Below are 25,113 nucleotides of genomic sequence, written 5' to 3' on the forward strand. Positions count from 1 at the left end.
TAATATCTTGATCAGATCACCCCTTACCTTCTAAATTCTAGAGAAAACAGGCACTTGCACAAGTGTTCTGCAGTCAGTCTAACAGTAAACCTGGGTGGTATAATTGTTAGGGATCAATACCATAAGACCCTATGAAGTAGCAGCAGATGTAGGCCATTTAGCTCATCGAGTCTGCTCTGCCATTCAATGAGATCATGGCTGGTTGATCACCCTCAACTCCTTTGCTGCCTTTTCCCCATAACCCTTGATTTCCTTACTGCTTAGAAATCTATCTCGGTCTTGAATATACTTAAGGACCAAGCTTGACAGCCCTCTGTGGTAAAGAATTCCACAGATTCACTGCCCTCTGAGAGATGAAATTCCTCCTCATCTCTGTCTTAAACATGTGACCCCTTACTCTGATATTATGCCCTCTGGTCCTAGACTCTCCCACAAGGGGAAACAATCTCTCCACATCTACCCTCTCAAGTCATCTATGAATTTCGTATGAATCAAAGATTTTACTGAGGAGATAGTGCGAGGGATCTACACTGATTGCCAATGGCAGTGGCCTCTGAATTTGAAAACAGTAGACTCAGTCTGTCAAAGTCACAGAAAATGTTGTAGGTATCGAGTTTATGAAGAGCTATGCTGTAAATGCTTACAGGGAGGCGATGGCCTAGTGGTATTATCGCTGGACTGTTAATCCAGAGACCCAGATAATGTTCTGGGGATTTGGGTGTGAATCCCGCCACCGCAGATGGTGGAATTTGAATTTAATAAAATACCTGGAATTAAGAATTTAATGATGACCGTGAATCCATCGTCAATTGTTGGAAAAACCCTTCTGATTCACTTATGTCCTTTAGGGAAGAAAACTGCCATCCTTACCTGGTCTGGCCTACATGTGACTCCAGACCCACAGCAATGTGGTTGACTCTGAACTGCCTTCTAGGCAATTAGGGATGGGCAATAAATGCTGTCTAGCCTGCGACACCCTCATCCCGTTAATGAATAAAGGAAAAAAAAAGTGCCTATGGGTTTTTAAAGTAGAAGGGAGTTGGGGTGAAGAGTATCTGATTTCATGTTGCCATAGGGAAGAGGGCAATGCAAGTCATTTTTAAGATTAGGTTTGTTATGATCCCAGAAGATGTTGCGACTGGCTAAGTAACATCCCAGACAGGAACCCAGCTTGACAGATTTTATTTTATTTGTTTTGGTTTCCACAAAGTGGTCTCTCATTGAAACACAAGCATACAATGTTGCAGTTTTTGCTGTAATGATAAAACAAAAACATGCAAGGCCATGGGAAAAATGTGACTAGTTTTTTATGGGACTAATAATGCACTTTTGGCAGTAGAGACTCGATAAGCTGATAGGCCTCTACTCTACTGTATGATTCTATGAATTCTATTCTTTTTGTTACAAAAGGAATGTAGCTAAAATAGAACAGTCCAAACCACTTATAATACAAATTGCAAAGGCTGTTGTTTTCTCTTTGTTTTTGATTGAAGACTGAAATGGGGAAAAGTATTGTATAAAAATAATTGAAGGAAAACAGCTGTTTTGAAAGCAAGTAACCTGATACTTCGAGTCAAACAGTACGGAAAAAGCACTCCAGTTCATAGGTCTGCACTGACCTATCTACTTTAATCCCATCATAAGGACTACTTACAAAGCTGCTGCTTCAAACAGTAGTAGATAGTTTGCAGGCAAGCTGGAGCTATGAGCTGTGTACACTAAGACATTTGGCCAGCAACAAGTAGCTGATCAGTCTGTGGAATAGTACCCAGATATCAACAACAATGTCCTTCTGCCTGTCAACAACTTGGATCGACTGAGCTTGTACTCGCAGGAATTTAGAAGAATGAGGGGGGGATCTCATGGAAGCATATAAAATCCTGATGGGACTGGACAGGCTAGAATGTTCCTGATGTTTGGGAGATTCAGAACTAGGGGTCACAGTCTGAGAATCAGGGGTAAGCCATTTAGGACTGAGAGGAGGAAGAATTTCTTCACTCAGAGTTGTGAACCTGTGGAATTCTCTCCCACAGCAAGCTGTTGGGACCAGTTTGTTAGATAAATTCAAGAGGGAGCAGGACATGGCCCTTGCAGCTGAAGGGATCGAGGGATATAGGGGAAGAGAGTGGGAATGGGATAACGAAATTGCATGATCAGCCATGATCATATTGAATGGTGGGGCAGGATTGACCGGCCTACTCTTGCACCTATTTTCCATGTTTGTATGTGAATGTCTGGATTCCTGTGTGAGAATTACATGATAGACTGCAGACTTCCATCAGTCAGAACAAAACAAACAAAAAGTAAGAAAAACCACAAAGAGCGAGAGCCACAACTAGAATCACTTTTCCCAATAAGGATGGTGAATATTGGGTAAATCATAGCAGGAAACAGCAACAAATCGGGATTACTTTCTTTCTCTCTCTCTCTCTCTGCCCTCACTCCCCACACACACACACACACACACAGTTCTAGTTGTAAGTTCTATTTGCTGAAGTTTGTGGCGACTGTTTTTAGATAGACTCTGTAGACTGTTTGGTGCAGTGTACTGTTTTCTCAATAAACAGACTTTGTTTGCTGTGAAATAGACTATTTGTTGTGAGGGATACAGGGATAGTGTGAGGTAAAGGTGCTGAAATGGAAGATCAAAGGATGATCTCATTCAATGGCAGAGTGGGCTCAAAGGGCTGAATGGTCTCCTCCTATTAGTTTCTCATGACTCCTATTGGAAATCTCTGCCTGACCTCCAAATTATTGCTTGACAAAGTACTGTCAGCAGAAACTTGCAACAATGAGTGAAATGCTCATAGTTTGTCCAATCAAACAACTAACCCATCAGTGCTCTCACTGACAGTGTTAAATGGTAGTTAAGATCAGGTGTAACTTACCACAAGAATGAAGACAGCCAGGGTTGCTTCTGTGCAGTAGCAATGGCATATGGTAGCGAGCCCCCAGCTGATAAAGAGAAGGGAGTCTATGAGAAGTGATGCTTTACAACAGGGTCAAAGGGTTAAGAACTTTTTTTAATGTCTATATAGACTAATTAATTTGCAATAGTGTGACTTTTACAGACAAAAATAATTCAGTTTACCATTCTTCTAATATACTATATAATAGAGTCTACAATGATAACTTGCATTTATTTAGCACTTTTAACATAGTAAAACATTCCAAGGCACATCACAGAAGAGTTTTTAAACATAATTGGATATGGTACCACATAAAGAGATATTGCCATGCACCCATGCAGCAAGGGAAATTGAAGAACCTACCTGGGTAACCCTCTAAACTTGTTCTGACATTCTCAACGGTCGGATAAACCTATTCAAAGAGGCCGTGGTTAATACAGAACGAGATTCACTTTGTGTGTTTCATTTAAATTTAAACATGGCCATTAATAAATATCCCACCTTCAACTGCTTCATCAATGACCTCCCCTCCATCATATTGACTCAAGTGAGAATATTCGGTAATGACTGCAGAATGTTCAGCACCATTCGAGACTCCTCAGATACTGAAGTAGGCTATATCCAAATGCAGCAAGACCTGGACAATATCCAGGCTTGGGCTGACAAGTGGCAAGTAACATTTCCAACACATAAAGGGCAGGCAATGACCATCTCCAACATGAGAGAATCAAGACATTACTCCTTGGCATTCAATGGCATTATCATTACTGAATCCCCTACTATCAAAATACATTGGGTTACCATTGACTAGAAATTAAGCTGGACTAGCCATATAAATACAGTGGCTACAAGAACAGATCAGAGGCTAGGAATCCTCAAGTGAGTAACTCACCTCCTGACTCCCCAAAGCCTGTCCACCATCTACAAGGCACAAGTCAGGAGTGTGATTGAATACTCCCCACTTCCCTGGATAAATGCAGCTCCGACAACAAGAAACTTGACACCATTCATAACAAGGCAACTTGTTTAACTGGCATCACATTCATAAACATTCTCTCCTTGACACACTGACACTCAGACACTGCACTGTGCACCATCCATAAGAGGCAGTGCTGAATTTCACTATGGCTCCCTAGACAGTTCCTTTCCAACCCATCAACACTTCCATCTGAGGCACCGGACCTGGGCAGAAAATGTCAGGGCTCCCTGCTTTTGGAAAGATGTTATTGAAGATGTTGGTGAGTTCGCTGAGCTGGGAGGATATAGCATAGGACAAGCCAAACAGAGAACAGGCAGGGAATTCTTGGAGATTTGGCATTCACCCGTGGACTCCATCAACAAACGCATTGAATTAGACCTGATATACCGACCATTACAATGCACAGCCGGAACCAGCACCTACCGGAAGCAGCAAAAACCAGACCATATAAACTCAAACAAGACAACAGTGCTTCACAGCAGGCTCCAAGCACTGAGGGTGTCACCTAGTAAGGGGACGAAACGCCTGCTATCAAACCTCCCAGCTCAGCAAACACACCAACATCTACAAATGGCACCCGAGCTACAAATCTTCACTCAAACCTGAAAAGATGTTGTTGAACTTGAAAGGGTGCAGAAAAGATTTACAAGGATGGTGCCTGCGTTGGAGGGTTTGAGCTGTAGGGAGAGGTTGAATAGGCTGTGGCTATGTTCCCTACAGCATCAGAGGTTGAGGGGTGACCTTGTAGAGGTTTATACAATCATGAAGGGCATGGATAGGGTGAATAGCCAAGGCCTTTTTCCCAGGATATGGGAGTCTAAAACTGGAGGGCATAGGTTTAAAGTGAGAGGAGAAATATATAAAAGGGATCTAAGCAGCAACTTTTTGACGCAGAGGATGTGCATGTATGGAATGAGCTGTTACAGGAAGTGGTGGAGACTGGTACAATTACAACAATTAAAAGGCTCCTGGATGGGTATATGATTAGGAAGATTTAGAGGGATATGGGCTAAATGCTGGCAAATGGGACTAGATTAATTTAGGATATCTAGTCAGCATACATGAGTTGGACTGAAGGGTCTGTTTCCATGCTGTACATCTCTACAACTCTATGGCAAGGACAGTAGATACGTGGGAGCATCACCACTTGCAAATTCCCCTCCAAACCACTCATTAGCTTGACTCGGAAACATATTGCTGGGTCAAAAGATAGTTAACAGAAAAGAACATACTGGATCCTTTTGATAGTGCAAAAAGCAAATCAGTTATATTAAACATTTGTAAAGTGCTGATTCTGCCTAAATTGGAGTGTAGTATTCAATTCTGGGCTCCACACTTTGAGAAGGATGTCAAAGCCTTAGAGAGGATTCAGCGGAGATTTACCAGAATGGGAGCAGGGATGTGAGATTTCAGTGATGTGAAGAGACTGGGACTGTTTTTCCTTGGAGCTGAGATTTTAACGAGACATTTGATAGTTTTAAAATTGTTGAATGTTTTTGATGGAATTGACACAGCTTCCATTGGCAGAAACACTGGTAAGCAGAGCGAGTTACTCAACTGTCAAAAACAGTAGAGGAAATATTTTCTTATTCAGTAAGTTGTGATGATCTGGACTGTACTGCCTGACAGTGGGCTGAAAGCAAATTAGACAATTACCTGAAAGAAAAATATCTACAGGACTCTCAGATGAGGGATGAACAATAAATGCTGCTAGTCAGTGACAACCATGTGAGAGAATTAAGAAAATAAATCTGCTAGGTACCCAAAAGCCAGCATCAGACTCAATGGGCAGAATGTCCGCCAATTCTACGAGTTTACTCACCAAATGAAGAGGCACCTGCCGCCTGACCTGGCTTTTACCAAGCATCGTGAGGCTCTCCTTAAATTCTGAACACAGCCATTTTGTTTCGTCAGCTCCCAAGGAGCCAATGCTGGAAAACTGGCCAATGAGGGGCCATGACTCATGGTTCACCACAGGTGATGCACAGTTACTCAAGATCTATTGGTAAAATATAAAACAGGATCACATGCAGAGTTCTGGTGACTAATCCAGTGGAAATGTTCCTGCAACGTGTACATGCAATCTGTTTATGTACGGGCTGTTAAATAGTGAGAAATGTCGGCAAACCACTTGCAAGAAAATAATCGGAATGGGTTCAGTCATCAAGAAACTGAATCATGTGAATCACGATCCTTCTCATTCTAGCAAAAGTAAGGACATTAAAAACTGGAGCAGGAATGCCCTCACTTAAAATTGTGTTACATTCCTAAAAATCACAACTGGATGTGAAACAACCTTAAGATCGAGCATTGACCCCTTGGGGATCAATGTTCAAACTGGAGTTAGGTTCTGTAGATCGTTCCTTAGCAGAGAGAAAAACAAATTAAAACATTAAACCTGGACCCATAAGGTTGAAATACAGTGGTTTAAATTCCTACATTGGTAAATGAAATAACACATGGTGAACACAAATTAACACACCACAAAGCGAATAGTTAGAGTGTGAAATGCACTGCCTGGACATCTGATGGAGGCAGGTTCAATTGAGGAATTCAAGAGGGCAGCAGACTTTTTTTGGATAGTAATGGGATGCAGGGGTGTAGGGAAATAGCAGAAGATTGGCACTAGATAATAGAGTTGGATTATGTAGTAGAGCGGGAGTAGGCATGATGGGCCAAACAGCCTCTTTCTCTACCATAATAATTCTGATCCTGTGATTCTCAGAGAGCGAGAACATCCCACTGCCTGGGCTGCAGGCCAATTGCTGGGGCTGCACAATGGCATCGTTTTGGGGATTTGCAGTACTCCTTTTTGATGGCGGCTGCCATTTCCAGGGTCTGCTCTGGCCACCGCTCAAGGTGGGGGGCTGCTCCTCTTTGCTGGCTGTGTGATCTTGGTCTCCCTTCCCCTATTTCTGGCAGGCAGGGTGTTGAGCAGGGCTTTTCCAGAAGCTTTGGGGGAGGGGTGGGTCAGGGTTTGCTGACGGTGGCTCTGTCCAGTCTGGGTGGGCATGGAGAGCATCAGGGCTGCTCCACCCAATAATCAGGCCCATCATGCCTACTGTGTGTGTTATGGACCAGACCGGATGCTCTCAAAAGCTAGTCTAGATCCTAACTTTTTCCTATTTTAAAGGCAAATGTAACGTGCTGTGTTCAAGATGCAATTCGATTGGTCAAACTATTCGATGTTAAGCAAAACACAATTTATTCAAGTTAAAATCCAAAAGGAAGAAGAACTTAGAATAACAACACTATTGGAAAACTTAACAGAATAACAGACACAGTAACCAATACTAATTAACCATTCCAATATAGTAACATCCCATAAACATACCCCTTGGGCAAAAAAGCAAACTCAGGAAAATAGATTTGTCTCGCAGGCAACCCAGCAGCAGAGAGAAACCCCAGCCTCGAGCTATAATCGAGAGAGGAAAAAGATAAGCTTCTACTTCTTCAAAACTCCAGCAGCTTCTGCCCTGTTGAGATTCCAACAGCAACAGCTTACAAGCTAAACCAAAAAAAACTGAAAAAAAATACTAGAAATCCTGGTCTGAGAGAGCTGGCCACACCCAGATAGGCTGCTTCTATTGCTCCAACTTTCAAAATAAAACCCAAGGCCTCACAAGCTGTTTTCTGGCTCTCCAAGTAAACAGCTTACATCTCCGTGTTTAAACCTATCTTGAAAAAAAAAGCAGGACAAAATGACCTCAAAGCCACAGCATCGTCACGTGTGGGCCAACTTAATTATCTAGAGCCAATCTCTTGTCTTTTCCCCATATTGCTGCACGCCATTATTATCCAAAAAAAAAAAAATCTACCAACCACCCAACCTGCAAACAGGACAGACAAAATTGGGTTTGAATAAAGGCAGCTTGGAGTTTGCCCAGCTACATCTTCACATTGCATGTCTCGGCTTTGGAAAAGGTACATAGCAGATTTGTTAAAATGTGAGCAAGCCACTGGAGTTGTTCTCCTTAGATTGGAGAAGATTAAGGGTAAATTTAATAAGGATATTCAAAATCAAAGGTTTCGATAGAATAGACACACTTTAAAATGGCAGAAGGTTAGGTCAACAGAGGATACAATGTTTTTTAAATTCACTCGTGGGTTTGGATGGCTGCTGAGCATTCATTGCCCATTCCTAGTTGCCCTTGAACAGAGTAGTGTGCTCAGTCATTTCAGAGGGCAGTTGTGAGTCGATCACATCGCCGTTGGTCTGGAGTCACATGTAGGCCAGACCAGGTAAGGGTGGCAGATTTCTTTCGCTGAAGGACATTAGCGAACTAGATTGCGTTTTCCAACTATCATAATGGACATCAGTACATTCTTAATTCCAGATTTTTTGTTTGAATTCAAATTTCATCATCTGCTGCAGTGGGATTCGAACCCGAGTCCCCAGAACATTAGCCGAGTTTCTGGATTAATAGTCTAGGAATAGTACCACAAGGGAATATTTAAGGTTATGGTTAAAAGAACCAGTAGGTCAAGGGAGAGGGGGAATACGGTAAGTATTCAATGATGGCTCAATGATAACTTTCAAAATAGGGAAACTGTATAAGCATTGAGCTTAAAAGGAGTCTTCAGGTCACGTGCCCAATGGGTTTGTATACGAGACACATCTAATGGTCCATTATTACAATGTTTCACTAACTTTGAAGTGAGCTCAATGTGTCAAGGAATCTCATTCTGCACTGGTCAATATCTTCACTTTCCATAAGTCAGGCTATGGTTCAGGTTGTTGCCCGAGGAATACTGAAAGGCAAAACAGCCAATGAGAGACTGGGATGTGGGCAGGACAGGGAGGAAGGGGAAAGTGAAGTCTGTCTTCACAAGAACACTTCCAAAAAAATATATAATTCATTCATGGAACATGGGCGTCACTGACTAGGCCAGCATTTATTGCCCACCCTTAATTACCCAGAGGGCAGATAAGAGTCAACCACATTGCTGTGGGTCTGGAGTCACACAGAGGCCAGACCAGGTAAGGATGGCAGATTTCCTTCCCCAAACGATGTTTGTGAATCAGATGGGGTTTTTTTTTTTTTCAAACAACACTGACATTGTTTTCATGATCATCATGAGACTCTTTATTCCAGATTGTTATTTTATTCAAATTTTGCCACCTGCCATGTGGGATTCGAACACATGTCCCCGGTGCATAAGCCTGAGGCTCAGGATTGCTAATTGAGCGACATTACCACTATGCCACCACTGCCTCCACTAATGGCCCATCCCTCATTGCCCTTGTAAAGGTGACTGCAAACCAGCTTTTTTGAGCCAAGACACACCCCGGGTGCTGTTTGGGGAGGGAGTGCCAGGGCTTTGAGGTGCAGAGTAGGCTGCAAGAGAACATGTTGGTAAACAGTGAAACTGTGCTGCTCTGCAAAGTTGTATTAAATGGGCTACAAGTTGAGAGAGTGGGCAAAGCATGGTAGCTCTTAGCTGATGTGTTTGCACCCAAGTCATAATTGTTTAAGATTCAACAGTATAGTAATTATGAAAAAATGACTTGTTTAAAATGTCAAGTAAATGTCTGCCACTTGTAATTCTGTTCAACGCATAGTTGCTTAAAATTTTAACAGGTATCATTATTCACCTGCACAAACATAGTCCCCACCAGAGATATTTCTCTCTGATTTTCAAGGCAAAGTTAAATTTACATACCTTGCCGAGTTTTAAGTGACCCCATTTTTGTTTCTCGTTACCTTGGTGACGGCCAGGAGTGGAGCCAATGAGATAAACTCTGCCAAGAAAATAATTTAATAGTTAAATAATTGCGTGTAAGCCGTTTTAAACGTGATATGAACAGAAAGACAAAAGACTCGCATTTAAAGACAGACCTTCATGTACCTTAGATGTTCAAGTACTTTTGAGCCCATTAAATATTTCCTGAAGGGTAATCATTGTTGCACTGTAGGAAATGCAAGGCAAGATTCCACAAACCTGCTAAACGTGGTCAGAGACGTGGCTGTAGGATCAGACTCACTGGCCATGTGATGACTCACAGAACCCATAACCAGTGACACGAAATTTCCAGGGTGGACAATCATACTCGTTTACGAGAGACTCCTGACAATGAATTACCAGATTATCTCCTTTTGTGATGTTGATTGAAGGATAAATGTTGGCCAGGACAAACGAGAACACTTTGACCCCACTATGTGAATAGACTCTACTTAGGGTGCATCCAAAATACAGCATCAAAACAGCAAGGCAGCTATCCCCATGTCCTGGTCCAACATTCATTCCCTTGACTAACTGAACGCAGCTGGATTCCAAGCCCGATAAGTGATGTCGAAAACTGGATATAGGTACTTCTGCTATAGTGCATGTTAAATTAATGCGAATTGGCTGTAACGCGATTGACAAATAGTGGACGCTTTTTGGATAATGCAAACTTTCTCCTGTACAGTGTAGCAATTTTCAATAGCAATTTCCCTATAACGTGATTTTCTAGGACGATTTTCTCTAGCGCAAAAATGCAACTATCGTGTTATAGGAGAACTACCTGTACAAACCTATTTCTTCACTGACTATTTAAAGATATAATGATGTACCATGTAAATAAACAATGTGACTTGGGCAAGTTGAGAGAGTGGGCAAAGCATAGCAGATAAAACATAATACGGATAAAATGCGAGGTTGTAGGAACAGAAAGGCAGATTATTATATGAATGGCGATAGACTGAGAAAGGGTGAGGTGCAATGAGACTTTTTTATTTGACACCAATAGCTGAAAGTAGGTATTGCAGGTGCAGCAGATGGTGAACACGGCAAATGGTACGTTGGCCTTCATAGCGAGAGGATTTGAGTTGAGGTGCTGGGGTGACTTGCTGCAATTGTACAGGGCATTGGTGAGGCCACATCTGGAAAAACGTGTGCAGCTTTGATCTCTTTATATGAGGAAGGATGTTCTGGCATTCAGGGAGGGAGTGTGACAAAGGTTTACCGACTGACTCCTGTGATGACAGGACCAACATACAAAGACAGACTGGATCTGTTAGTGCCATGCTGACTTGTAAATCTGTCACTGTTCCTTCACTGTCATTGGGTCAATATTCTGGAACTCCCTCCCTAACAGCATTGTAGTTGTACACACAGCACATGGTCTGTAGCGGTTCAAGAAGGCACCATCTCTCAAGAGCAACTAGGAATGGGCAATAAATGTTGATCCAGATGCTCATTCCATGAGTGCATGAAAAAATTAACTGGAATTTAGAAGAACGAGGGGGCATCTCATAGAAACCTATAAAATTCTAACGGGACTGGACAGGGTAAATGCAGGAAGGATGTTCCCGATAGCAGGAGAGTCTAGAACCAGGAGTCATAGTCTAAGCATATAGGGTAGGCCATTAAGGACTTAGATGGGGAGAAATATCTTCACCCAGACAGTGGTGAGTCTGTCAAATTCTTTGCCACAGAAAGCAGTTGAGGCCAAAACAGTGAATATTTTCAAGAAGGAGTTACATATAGTTCTTGGGGCTAACGTGATCAAAGTGTGTGAGGAGAAAGCAGGAACAAGGCACTGTGTTGGATGATTAGCACGATCATGCTGATCAGTGGGGCAGGCCAGAAGGGCTGAATGGCCTACGCCTGCTCCTATTTTCTATGTTTCTGTGTTTCATGGGATCTGGGCATTGCTGATCTTCTTTGCATTCATTGCCCATCTTTAAAAAGGATGTGGTGAGCTGCCATCATGAACCAGTCCTATCTACCAACCCATTCCCTCTTTACTGTGTTGAATAGATATTTTCTAATCATTCTGTTCGAAGAAGTTATCACACACCTATGGAGCAGGTAGGAATCAAACTCAGATCTCCTGACTCGGAGGAAGGGGCATTACCACAGATTATAAACAGATTGTCTGGTCATTACTGTTTTCATAGTAAGAGCTTACTATGTGCAACTTAGCTGCTGTGTTTCTGATATAAAACAGTGACTACAGTTTGAACGTACTTCAGTGGTCTTTGGAATGTCCCCAGGATGAAAAAGATGCTATATAAAGCCAACTGATAGTTTCTGAATTGGGCGGAAGAAGTAGCAGAGATCAGCATTCAGCTTGATCTGTCCTAAGAAAATGTACGAAGCTTCAAATAAAGCAAAGCAGAAATGCAAATAGGCAAAGCAATGCAAAATAAACAATTGACTGTGCACACAAAGAGTGCCCGACGGGCAAAATGGAAGAGTAGTGGAGGGTCACAGGCACTGAATCTCTTTAAGGAAGTCAGCATCTAGGACCCAACAGGAGAGTCACAGCCTGACTTTGTTTTAAATACATTCATGGAATGTGGGTGTCAGCGGCTGGGCCAGCATTTATTGCCCAAGCCCAGTAGACACTTAAGAGCAACTCAAGTTACATGTAGGTCAGAACAGGCGAGGATGGAATTAACTTCACTAAAGGATATTAGTGAACCAGATGGGTTTTTACAACAATCTACAATAGTTTCATGGTCTTAATTGCAGACTTTTACTGAATTCAAATTCTACCATCTGCCATGGCAGGATTTGAACCTTGGTCCCCAGTGCATCTCTAGATTAACAGTCTAGCAATAATACCATTAGGCCATCACTTGCCCCAGAAATTAATTGTCCTCACAATCCATATATCTCTCTTCAGCCCAAACAATAGTCACCTCACTTCCACATGTTCAATGCAAGGTTTCAGGAACAGGAGGAGACCACTCAGCTGCTCAAACCTGTCTGCCCATAGTAGATCTATATTATAAGCTTCATCAAACCACTTCAGTTCCTTTAGACCATAAGATACAGAAGCAGAATTAGACTATCATGGCTGATATGTTTTTAACTGATAGTTTCTTTCCATATCCCTTATTTTCTTTTTGTTCAGTCAGGGTAATGTCTCGAACTCAGGTTTGACATTTTCTAGGTTTTTTTTCTCGGTTTGGGGGCTAGTAGAGTAATAAACTTTTATCCCATTTGTGTGATAAAACTCTTCCTGACGTCATGCTTGAATGGCCTGGCTCTAATTTCAAACAGCCATTGGATTAAACAGAGTCCACTTACGCAGTCCGAGATATTAATCATCTGAACATCTCACTTAAGTCACCCATTCACCTTCCTACACGTTAAAAATACAGTGTACAAGCCTAGTCTACGCAACCACACCTCATCACTTATTGTTCTCATTATTCCCCTGGTGGACATGGAGATGGAGAAGATGTTTCCACTAGTAGGAGAGACCAGGACCTGAGTGCACAACCTCAGAGTGAAGGGCTGACCCTTTGGCACTGAGATGAGGAGGAATTTCTTCAGCCAGAGAGTGGTGACTCTGGGACTCATTGCTGCAGAAGGCTGTGGGGGCCAAGTCATGAAGTGTATTTAAGACAGACATAGATAGGTTCTTGTTTATTAAAGGGAATCAAGAGTTATGGAGAGAAGGCAGGAAAATCGGGTTGTGTAACATACCAGCCATGATTGAACGGTGGAGTGACTCAAAGGGCTGAATGGCCTAATTCTACTCGTATATCTTAAGGTCTTATAGTCTTATAGGTTCCACTGCACTCCTTTCAAGGCTAAAATGTCTTTGCTGAGTGAGAAAGTTGAGTCTTAAAAGTTAGTTCTATGAAGATATCTTTATCAAGCTAGTTGACTGGAACCTCACAGTTTCATTGTTCATTATAAACCCCCACACTAATACTTTTCATTTTTTGGCAATGATTTTTGGAAGATATAGAAAAGCCTGCAAGGAACATCACGATGCTATGAAAGATCAACAGACACAGGCTGTGCATTCCATTAAAGAGCCAAGGTAGGCCTTTGTCATATCCAGCACAACATGACCTAGGCGTATCCATATAAAACAGAGCAAATTGTCTATGGGACATTGAGCCTGCAACTGTCAGACCGCAACACATCTATTCAAAACTCTATTTTGAAGAATAAAAATTACCACCAGCTTAATGTTTTAACGCATGGTCATGTATGAATAATCCATGCAAATCTCTTGGAGTGCAGTCATTGTGCCTGCAAACACAGCAGACAACTCATGCACAGCAAGATCCCAAAAGAGCAAACAAGATGCTGTTGAATGGGTTCTGGGGATTGGTTGAAAGATGAATGCTGGCCCCGGTGAGTTGGTAAAGCTTTTCTCGTCTTCTTCATAACGCTCCCATCGGATCTGTTACGAAGTTCATGGAGGGGAGTTCAGTTTAACGTTTTGGTTTGAAAGATGGCACACCCTGACACTCACTCAGTGGTAAGATCGAGAACTTGCGGAATGGATTTAACTCTCGTGAACTGACAAACATTGCACCCAAAATTTGTCTTTTTCTGTGGTGTTCTTCACCCAGAGTCGGGGGGGGGGGTGGTGAGAGGAGGGAGATAAGATTCCTGACATGGTGTCCAGATCCTACAACAGGAATGTTTCTTGCAAATTTTAATTAGTGGTTACCAATGTTCTACTCTGGAAAGCCAGTTGGTGTAGGATAGTCAATTGTTTCTTAGTTTTACATTTATTTACAGGGTGACACATTACAAGCAAATACCTCCTCACTCAACACCAGCAGTTTCAATAACTGTGGGCAACTAAAGAAGTTAAGGAAAGCATCAAAAGTAAGGAAAAAATAAATAACTGCCGAGGGGAGTGACAGGTAGGATAATTAGTCACAATATAAAAATGGCTGGGAATGATGAAAAGGTTAATCAAGAACAAGAAATTATAGTATGATGGAAAGTGAGATAGAACTGTAAAAATGGATACAACAAGAGTTTCTAAAGGTTTCTAGAAAGGAAGAGAGTTTAAAAAAACTGCTTGTCCTCCAGACAGGAGTTAATGGTAAATACTGAGGCAATGCCTGATGAAACAAACAAATATTTTGCTTCCATGTTCACATAGGCGATACAAGAAAAAACACCCCAATAGTCATTGGAAAGCAGAGGTGGAAGGAAAAGAGGGACCTGGTGAAATTACAATCATAAGAGATGTAGTACTAAGCAAACTGATAGAATTGCAGGCTGACAAGTCTCTGGGACCAGACAGACTTCACCCGAGGATCTCAAAAGAAGTTGCTGGTGAGGTATTAGATGCATTGGTGTTAATTTTGTAAAATTTGCTGTATTCTGACATGTTTCCATGAGACTGAAAAGTAGTGAAAAATTCAAGAAAGGAGAGAGGCAGAAAACAGGAATAGCTTGAGGTCTGTCTTGGGGAAGGTGTTAAATCAATCATTAAAGATATTGTGGCTGCGCACTTACAAAAACTCAAGGTAACTGGGAAATGTCAGTATGGTTTTGTCAAAGGGAAATCCTGTTTAACCAATGCATTCTTCTTCATTGAAGGAGTAACATATGCTGCTGACATGCTGTACTTGGATTCCCAGAAGGCATTTCAAAAGGTGCCCCAGAAAAGGTCACCATGCAAAGTAAAAGCATATCATGTAAGGGGACGATAAGGACTGTAGATGCTGGAAGCTAGAGTCTATAGGCGTGACTGGAAAAGCACAGCAGGTCAGACAGCATCCGAGGAGCAGGAAAGTCAACATTTCAGGCCAAAAACGTTTGTCAGTACTGGGGAGGGGAGGGGGAGCCGGAAATGAATTGGGGTGGGGGGGGGGGGGAAGGTTGGAGATATGGTGATAGATGGATGCAGGTAGGGTGTTACTGTGATTGGTCCGTGGGAAGGGTGGAACGGATAGGTGAGTGGGAAGATGGACGGGTTAGGTCAGGTCAGGAGGGGGAGGGATGGACATGGGATAAGTGTGGGGGTGGAGGGAGTTTGAAGCTGGTGAAGTCAATGTTAAGGCCATTGGGCTATAAGCTTCCAAGGCGAAATATCAGGTGTTGTTCCTCCAGTTTACGTTTGGCCAGTATGGAGAGAAGATTGGTTGGCTGACAGAAAAGAAACAGTATGCACAAATGGCTCTTTTTCTGATTGGCAGGGTGCAAAGAGTAGAATCTCTCAGGCTGGGTGCTTGAGCCTCACCTGGTTATAATCAATATCAATGATCTTGATGAGTGGAGTGAAGCTAAATTTGCAGACAGCACAAAGTTAAGTAGGTTGTAAAGAGGGCATAAGGAGGTTGCAGATGGATATAGGTAGATTGGGGATGAGATCTAGTAGAAGGCATTTAAGGAACGTATGAAATTGTTGGTAAGAACAATAAAAAAGCAGAGTATTACATAAATGGAGAATGACTGTAGAATTCTAAGGTGCAGAAGGATCTAGGTGCTGTATTGTATAGTATGCAGTTACAGCAAATAATTAGGAAGGCTAACAGAATGCTATCCTTTATTACGGGAGGAATTGAACATAAACGTAAAAACGCTATGGTTCAGTTATACAGGGTGTTGATAAGACAACATCTTGAATACTGTGCGCGGTTTTGGTCTCCTTATTTAAAGAAAGATTTAAATGTGTTGGAGGTGGTTCATTGTGAGTTTATTTGAATCATACCTGGAATGAGAGGGTTGACTTATGAGGAAAGATTAGACAGACAGGGCTTGTTTCCACTGGAATTTAGAAGAGTGAGGGGTGACTTAATTGAACTGTGTAAGATCCTGAATGATTTTGCTAAGGTGGATATGGAAATGATTGTTTCCTCTTGTGGGCGAGTCCAGTCTAGGACCACTATTTTTAGGGGTCACCCTTTCGGGACATGTGATATTGGAACACTCCATCTCAGAATACAGTGCTGGCAGGGTCATTGAATATGCTGAAGCGGGTGATAGATGGATTGCTGTTGGGCAAGGGAATCAAAGATTATTGGAGGTAGATCAGAATATAGAATTCAAAATGCAAACAGGGAAGCCATGATCAAATTGAATGGCGGAGCAGGCTTGAGGGGCCAAGTGGTCTATTTCTATTCCTAATTCATATGTTCATAATAAATGTTGCATCATATGTCATCAAGTGAAACCCCAAATAAGCAACTGCATACAATAAAGTATAATTAACGTACCATTTGTAACTATATCAAGTTTATCCTAGAAATTGTCCCACATGCAATCATGAATCTATCATCAATGGTCATAAAAATCCATCTGGTTCACTGCTCTCCTTTCAGGGAAGGTAATCTTCCATCTTTAACCAGTCTGGCCTACATAAGAGTCCAGGTCCACAATGATGGGATTGACTCTTAACTGACCTTTGAAATAGTCTAGCAAGCCACTGAGTTCAAAGACAACCAGGGATGGGCAACAAATGCCCATCTTGTCAGCTACGCCCACTTTCCACAAAGGAGTAGAAAAAAATCTATAATTCTCTCTTGATGCCCTGAACAATAATGAGGGCTCAAAGCTATTTGTTGAGCAGTTCCGTTGTCTAAAACAGGCTGGCCTTAGTAATGACGGCTGTCCTTTGCCCAGAGTTTCTGACTTCACCCTAATATCACGTTTAGATGTGTGCATGTGCTTTGTTTTGTTCAAAACAAGTTAATTGTGACTTCTTCCATTCACTTCCCTGACTCCAACCTTTGGTTCCAACTCCCCTGAGGCCCTAGCATCGCTGACGTCAATGTTACCATGCTACCCCCGGGTAATCCACAGGGTCTACCAATGGCATTGGTGGTTCTAATGAAGAAAGAGTGAAAGCCCCCGACTCAATGAATCTGCTTCTTTTGTTCACCTCTCTCTCGTTTCGAGCAGCCCTCCCAGATGTTTGGCTCGCTGAATATCTAGCGCCCCATACACTGTTGCATCTAACAGTTCACATTTGTCCTGTCAGGGAGAAACACCACCCGGACAGACCAGAGGAACCAGACTTAGCTAGGATCCTGACACTGGAGAAGGTCATTCACAGGATTCATGTTACATTTAGCTACATTGAGCCTACAGCACAGAAACAGGCAATTCAGTCTGAATGATCTGTGCTGCCATTTCTGCTCCAAATGAGCCTCCTTTCACCTTCATCTTGCCCTTCAATTCCTTTCCCCTTCATCAGTTCATCCCCCTTCTGCTACTCACATCCCTCTCTCCCTTTGGGAGCACGTCCCTCACTCGTACCCCCCAAATGGATGAAGTTCAATTGGGTCCCGACACTCCTGAGGTGATGCAATCAGAACACACCTAGTTTCCGATAAATCGTGCTGCTTTACATGAGTGATCCATTCTCCGAGCCCAGAGGACCGGTAAGCTGCCAGGTAATCAATCAAATCGCGTTTGAAGTTCGTCATGGATTCACCCGATGTTTCAGAACTGCCTTCTGGTAACCGGGGATACAGAGGGCTTAGCCATATCCTAGCAACAAACAGGAAGCAAAGGTTCATTCAATGTTCAAACAGAAGACGTCTGCATTTCTACAGTACCTCTCACAATTTCAGGACTTCCCAACGTGCTTCACAGCCAATGAAATACTACCACCGGAGGGAAGCAACCAATCTGTACACAGCAAGCACCCACAAATAGGGATGCAATAGTAAACATAACATTTCTTTTTAAGATGGTGAGGGAGAAAGGTGAGCCCAGTTAACAACAGGAGACCTCTGCCGGCTCTTCTCTGAAACAGTCACAGTACCAAAAGATTGTTGGTTTACTGAAACTTGCAGGACTGGAAGGTCCCTGGTGAGAGGTGGCGTGGGGCAGTAGAAGTGGGCTCTGAGTGGCTTGGCAACAGGGGGCTGGGAATCAGTTGGACAGGGCTCATGCCCCTTGGCACCTCCCTTAAGTCGTGAGAACCTCAGGCATGAGCAGCGACTGTGCTCTTCTTGCTGTGGTCACCTAATGGACAGATAACTGCTTAGCCTCAGTGTCTAGGCCCGATCATTTGTTCATGCCATTTTACACTGTTAACAGACCTCAGAGCTGTGAAGAAAAGTTACATTGAAACTAAAGCACAGAAACAGGCCATTTGCCTCAACTGTTGGTTTAGACTCTGAATATATCTTCTCCACTCTAATGTATACAGCCCTTCCAGCATTATGTTCTGTATCTTTCTCCCTCATGTGCATAACCTAGCTTCCCTTTCTTATGCTATGCACCGCAACTTCTCCCTGCAGTAGTGAGTTCCATATTCTAATAATTCTCTGGGTAAAGGCATTTTACCTCACTCCCCTCCTGGGTTTAACCAGTCCTCTATTATACTTGTAGCCCATACATTTGAGGTCACCCACAGGTGCAGACCTCACCATCTTAAACAATCTCTTGTCAGGCCAAATCTCAGTCTTCTGGTAAGACAAATCACAGACAAGCATTCATTCCACTGTCCGCCTAAGTGTGCCCGCTCTAGCACGAGGCACAGGGAGTCACCACCACCTTCTCAAGGGCAACTAGGGATGGGCTGGCATATTCAGCGACACCGACACCTCATGAATAATTCATTAATAATAATGAACTTTAACGACGAATGAGAGTAGACTGAAGGTGCCGTTATTGGCCGGTTTCATTTGTCCTGCACTTTATGTACCGTACATACCTGGGCAGTTTTCCGTATTAGAATAGAATAGAATCCCTACAGTGTGGAAACAGGCCCTCCAGCCCGACAAGTCCACACCGACCCTTGGAGCATCCCACCCAGGCCCATCCCCCTAATCTACAGACCCCTAAACATTACAGGCAATTTAGCATGGCCAAGCCACCTAGCCTGCACATCTTTGGACTGTGGGAGGAAACCAGAGCACCCGGAGGAAACCCACACAGACACGGGGAGAATGTGCAAACTCCACATAGACAGTCGCCTGAGGGTGGAATTAAACCCGGGTCCTGTGCGCTGTGAGGCAGCAGTGCTAACCACTGAGCCACCGTGCTGCCCTATTGTCGGGTAGTTGCCCGACAGTGGTGTAGCTGGACGGGAACAGCTGTGTATTCATCACCCTGAGCTCATTGACATATATTGGCTGTGCCTCAATTTTAAAATTCATAACCTGGTCTCCCTATAACCTTGACCCTCTCTGCTCCAGCTGTACAACATTCTGCATTCTTCCAGCAATGGTCTCTTGCACCTCTCTGGTTTTAATCACTTCACAAAAGATGGTCTCGTCTTCAGCTGTGCAGGTCCGAAGATCTGGAATCTGATCCCTAAACATCTCTGACTCGCTTCCTCTCCCTTCAAGATCCTTCTTCAAGTGATACCTTGGTCCAGTTTTTGGGTGCCTGTGCTAATATCTCTCTGTGCGACTCAGCATCAAATCATATGAAGTGTTCCTGTAAAGTGTCTTGGAGCATTACTTTAAAGATGCCACAACTGCAATCAGCCATGAATAACAGTAAAAAATTATACTGTGTAGAGCCTGGTGTGCAGTGGTTGTGGTGAAGAGTCTATTTTCCAATTGGCAGTAATAGACTACTCGAAGTTCTGTTTGAGCAATGTCTGTGTAATGAGAATTCTACAAGAGCAGAACCACAGGGAAATATTTAGCCCATATTATGGAAAATGACCATATCAGTCTTTATTTATAAACTACTTTGAGATGAATTTCCTATGACCAAACTGCGGTCCCATATTATTTACGCAGTCAGTTCTCCCTCATCTATTCCATTATGGTGGTAAGTGGGTCACAGCTATTGAATGCTCTTAAGTCAAAGTGCCCAAACGGATAGTCTGGCAGACAGAAATACCTGATGTTTACCCTCAGTGCAGTGGAAGATAAAAAGAATCTGTCAATGTGAAAAGTTGGGAAAATCTAGACAAGTGTCAGAGGAAGAAAGAAATAGGAGGATAGGGTGCTGGGATATGATGAAGGAGGACAGGAAGAGACCGGTTTCTAAATGTTTAGCAGTACTTTGTAACATTGTAACAATGAGATGACATGTTGAGGAAGCTTTTTAATCTTGCATTCAACAGGACAGGCACAAGAATGCCAAATTTCAAAAGGATACTGCATGAGATAAGAGTGCTCATTGGTTGGCAAGTCAACTCTAATTGACTGAGGCATCGTCATGGAAAATCCTCCAGGGAACAACTGTCACCCACACCTTTGTTTAATTCAAGAAAAAGGGTGCAAAACCTGGACATGTTTCCTTTTCTGCAGGGGATAGGTCTCTGCTCATGAATATATGCAGCTTCCAAGAAGTGAAAGTGAGCTCCAGCGTTGTCTGGCTGATAGTTTTAAATTGGTGGTTAATATCATTCTTGGCACACTAGGTATTGTTCAGCAAATGCTGTGCAGTTGCGGAATCACATCTAAACATCGCAAAACTAAATGAGGATAAGAATAGGTCAGGGTACCAGAGACAATTCCTCTGCTCTTCTACAAAAGTCGTGCCATGGATCTTTATGTATGTACGAAAGGGCAACTGAGCCTCAGCTTGCCATCTTAGCCAAAACGTCCACCTTTAACAGCACAGCACTCCCTCAGGTCTGCACTATTGTAGGGCATAGACCTCTGGGGATAAACAGTCAGAGGGAGGGTAGGCCAGAGCTGAAAGACTAAAAGAGAAACTGGGGTGTAGGGCCCAATCATTTCCAATTGATGAGCTGCAGAGGGATTGTGTGACAAACACAGGTGAGGACTGAGGAATTGGAGATGCTTCTGAGCAACTCAGTCCCAGAGGACACTAGCTTGACATAGGGATATAGATTGTTGAAGTGGGCAAATGTTTGGCAAATCAAGTGAGAAAATGTGAAATCATCTCCTTTGACAGAAAAAATAAAAAACAAGTATATTGTTTAAATGGTGAAAAGTTGCAGAACTCTGAGATGCAGCAGGATCTGGCTGACATGTGCATGAATTGCAAAAGGTTTGCATGAAGGTAATTAGGAACACTGATGATATTATTACAAGAAAATCTGAATACAAAAGTATTCACTGTTGAGACCACATCTGGAATACCATGCACATTGTTGGTCTCCTTATATAAGGAAGGATGTAAATGCACTGGAACCAGTTCAGACAAGGTTTAACAGACTAATACACATTGCATTGTGAGGAAAGATTGGACACGCTACTCCTTTGTCTACTGAGTCAGAAGTCACACGACGCCAGGTTAACGGCATCTGATTTTGTCCACCCCAGCCCAATACCAGCACCTCCACATCATGTCTACCATCAACACTGTATCTACTGAAATGTACAATTGCAAGAGGCAACTTGATCAAAAGATACAAGATCCTGAGAGGTCAGGATGGATGTAGAGAGGATGTTTTCTCTTGTGGGAGAATGTAAAACTAGAGGTCACCATTTCAAAATGAGGGATTGTCCATTTAAGACAAAGAAAAGGACAACTCTTCTTGAAAAGTCAGTGCAAGTAGACTTTGAATATTTTTCAGACAGAAATGAATCCTTGAAAAGTGAGGGGTTGAAAGTTTATCTGAGGATTGGCAGGAATGTGGAGTATTTAACACAAGCCATGATCTCATTTGAATGGTGAAGCAGGCTTGAAGGGCCGAGTGACCACCTCCTGTTCCTAATTCATAAGGTCCCTTTGAGGGAGGTGTGACAGAAAGAAAATACAGGAAAGAGAGATACTTATCATTTCATATGTGGGGTAAAAGACAGACGAAAAGATACCTGCCTTTATCAGATACAAAAGTAAGCTTTGTGATTAATATGCAGACAATTAAGTCATCACAGTCCTGTTTTCAGACAAGACTACTGAAGTGGGAGTTTGGGGAGGAGGGATATTGTTGTTTAGAGGTACTTTAAGGACAGGCAAGATGGTACATGATTATGTACCCAAGCTGTTAGGCTCTGAGGGGAACAATGATCTGCAGCTCAGTGACGCAAAGTGAGAGCTCAGTGTTGTGTTTCCTCTCTCTCCGTTTTTTCGCCAGAGAAGTACCTCAGCCACTACTGTGCTGCCCCAACCCACTCCTTAAAACAGACTCCTTGCAGCGTGCGTAGCTCTGAGTTGGAGGACGGCTATTTGGTAATGGGAGGCATTGCTGCCTGACTCAAACCAGGCATCTTCCTGTGTTGCGTGATTCTTTGGCTCAAGATTTGTTTTAATTTATTATTGTCACATGTACATAAGTACAGTGAAAAGTTTTGTTTTGCATGCATTACAGGTAGATCATAACATACAAAAGATACAAAGATCACAGGGTGATTGAACAGATCGAGGAACACAAAGTTACAGCTGCAAAGAAGGTGCACGAAAAGCAAGATCAACATTAGATTTGAAATTTGAAAGGTCCATTCAGAAGTCTAATAACAACGGGGAAGAAGCTGTTCTTGAATCAGTTGGTACGTGTGTTTAAGCTTTTGTATCTTCTGCCTGCAGAAGTATCTCAGGCATGCATATTACCCACTGAACTTCAGCTGAACTAGAATGTACAGCATGGAGTTCTAACATGCTTCCTTTGTCAAATCAAGTGGCTGAAATTTTGACCCATAAGATCCCTTCTGTGTAATCTTGTTTTTTGTGGTGCCAACTGCAGCCCTTCAAAAAATGGCCATGCCAATCCTACCCTTGCGTCTTTTGATGCCAGTCAGCATGAATCAAGTTAGACGTGTGGATCACGACGCGAAAACCCTCTTCGTACAGGAGTAACATCATTTTCCTGCAGAGGAAAGAGCGAGAGCATGTTGAGCAAAGAAAAACAAAATAGACAGACATAAAATGTTAAGGCTGAAGTGAAGACATTACTCACTGATGGGTTAACAATAGCAATTTACGTTCCAGTTAAAAGCCAAGGGAATAACCTGACCTGACCATAGGTTTGAAAATTACAAAGGGATTCATCGGACTTTTAGAAATCAAGAGTAAATTTACAGGAAGGAAGGTGAGAAAGATTATTTTCTCTCAATAGGATGTTAAGACCCAATGGGCTTAATTGAGTCTCACTAATCCCAGAATCTTAGGCGTATCTATCAGGTTCACTATTATGACCCACTGGGGGTAGCACAGCATAAATCATGCCCTATTACTCCTGGAGCCTTATCAAAGGTTAAAGTTTGTTTTTAAGATACATATATTAACCTAATGTACCTGGTTTTCAGACCAAGGTTGGTAGAAAATACAGAGCAGGTTTCTATATTAAATAATAATTATTATTTAAGTAATTATACTATAGCTACAAACAAACAGGTATAAACATTGATATTTAACATTACTAATTAAGACACTCTTTTGGCACAGTGGTAGTGTCCCTACCCCCTCGACCAGGAGGCCCAGGTTCTAGTCCTACCTGAGGTGTGTAATACCATCGGTGAACAGGTTGATTAGAAAAGTATGTTGAATTAAAATAAAACAACTGTAATCCCCTTACATACTTCTCCTTACATAGTCACAGACAAACAAATAGTGAAAGTAGATTATTCACAGAGGTAGAAAAAAGTCTTAATAGTTAGTTTACTGATCTTCACTTCCTGATTTTGATGTTGAGATGATCCTACTTTAGCTGACCAGGTTCTTGGCATTCAGCTGTCTCTTTCTGGAAGATTCCACTGGTTTGAAAGTGCAAGTACGGAGCGACTGATCCAGTAGGAAAATGTCTCTAATTTCATCAATTCAAAAGTCACAGCTCACAACAGCTGCTGTGGTAGCTAGTTTTCTTCAGTTTAAACTGATTTTTTTACTGCACAGAACAGACAGCTGGGGAGAACAGCAGAATACCTGTGTTAGTAAGAACTGCCGATACTGGAGTCAGAGATAACACAGTGTGGAGCTGGAGGAACACAGCAGGCCAGGCAGCATTGGAGGAGCAGGAAAGCTGACGTTTTGGTTCGGGACCCTTCTTCAAAAAAAAAGCCCACATCAGCTTTCCTGCTCCTCTAATGCTGCCTGGCCTGCTGTGTTCCTCCAGCTCCAAACTGTGTTATATCAGAATACCTATGTTCTTCTGTCTCACTGTCTGCGACTCCATAACCTGTTTCTAGTTCCTACCCGCTCAGTTAGCTGAGAATCAATCAGGTTCACTTGTAAATAACTCCCACAGCTCCTGATTGTCTGAAAATTGCAGAAACTCCTACCCACAAAAACAGAGTTTACAATCAGTTTGAATTTCATGCTGTGAAATGATGCAGCCATCTAATAAATCCCTGCTTCTAAAACAGTTCTTTTGCTTTGTGGTCTACACTTTTTATAGGCGATAAAATAAAAGGACATGATTCTCACAAGGGTTATGTGTTTGGAAACTGTCTTCCCCAGAGAGCTGTAGAGACTGGATCACTGAATTTATTCAAGGCAGAGTTAGGTTTTTTGACCAATCAGGAAGTCAAGGGAGAGGCTGACAGGAAAGTGGGGTTGAGGCAGCAAATTGGTCAGCAATCTTTTTGACGGGCAGAGACGGTTCAAAGGACAGAATGGCCTACTCCTGCTCCCGAGTCCTGTGTTTTGGGAGATTCAGAATGAATAGTCATAAATGTAAGTTCATCATCGCTATATCCAGTA

At 42.5% G+C, this 25,113-nt stretch overlaps 1 protein-coding gene across 1 annotated transcript in view; it reads right to left on the reverse strand.

Moving 5' to 3' along the window:
• The window catches only part of tdp1 (tyrosyl-DNA phosphodiesterase 1), a 124,923-nt gene that overhangs the window by 80,661 nt on the left and 19,149 nt on the right, over positions 1–25,113 (reverse strand). Inside the window, exons 6-11 of the mRNA XM_048600022.1 lie at positions 23,189–23,281; positions 17,911–18,081; positions 9,553–9,631; positions 5,711–5,887; positions 3,273–3,321; positions 2,889–2,955 (exon numbers count right to left, since the gene is read on the reverse strand). Of these exons, the coding sequence (XP_048455979.1) occupies positions 2,889–2,955; positions 3,273–3,321; positions 5,711–5,887; positions 9,553–9,631; positions 17,911–18,081; positions 23,189–23,281 (636 nt within the window). The remainder of the gene's footprint in view (positions 1–2,888; positions 2,956–3,272; positions 3,322–5,710; positions 5,888–9,552; positions 9,632–17,910; positions 18,082–23,188; positions 23,282–25,113) is intronic.

This window comes from Rhincodon typus, chromosome 8, assembly GCF_021869965.1.
Source record: "Rhincodon typus isolate 14 chromosome 8, sRhiTyp1.1, whole genome shotgun sequence".
Classification (NCBI taxonomy): domain Eukaryota; kingdom Metazoa; phylum Chordata; class Chondrichthyes; order Orectolobiformes; family Rhincodontidae; genus Rhincodon; species Rhincodon typus.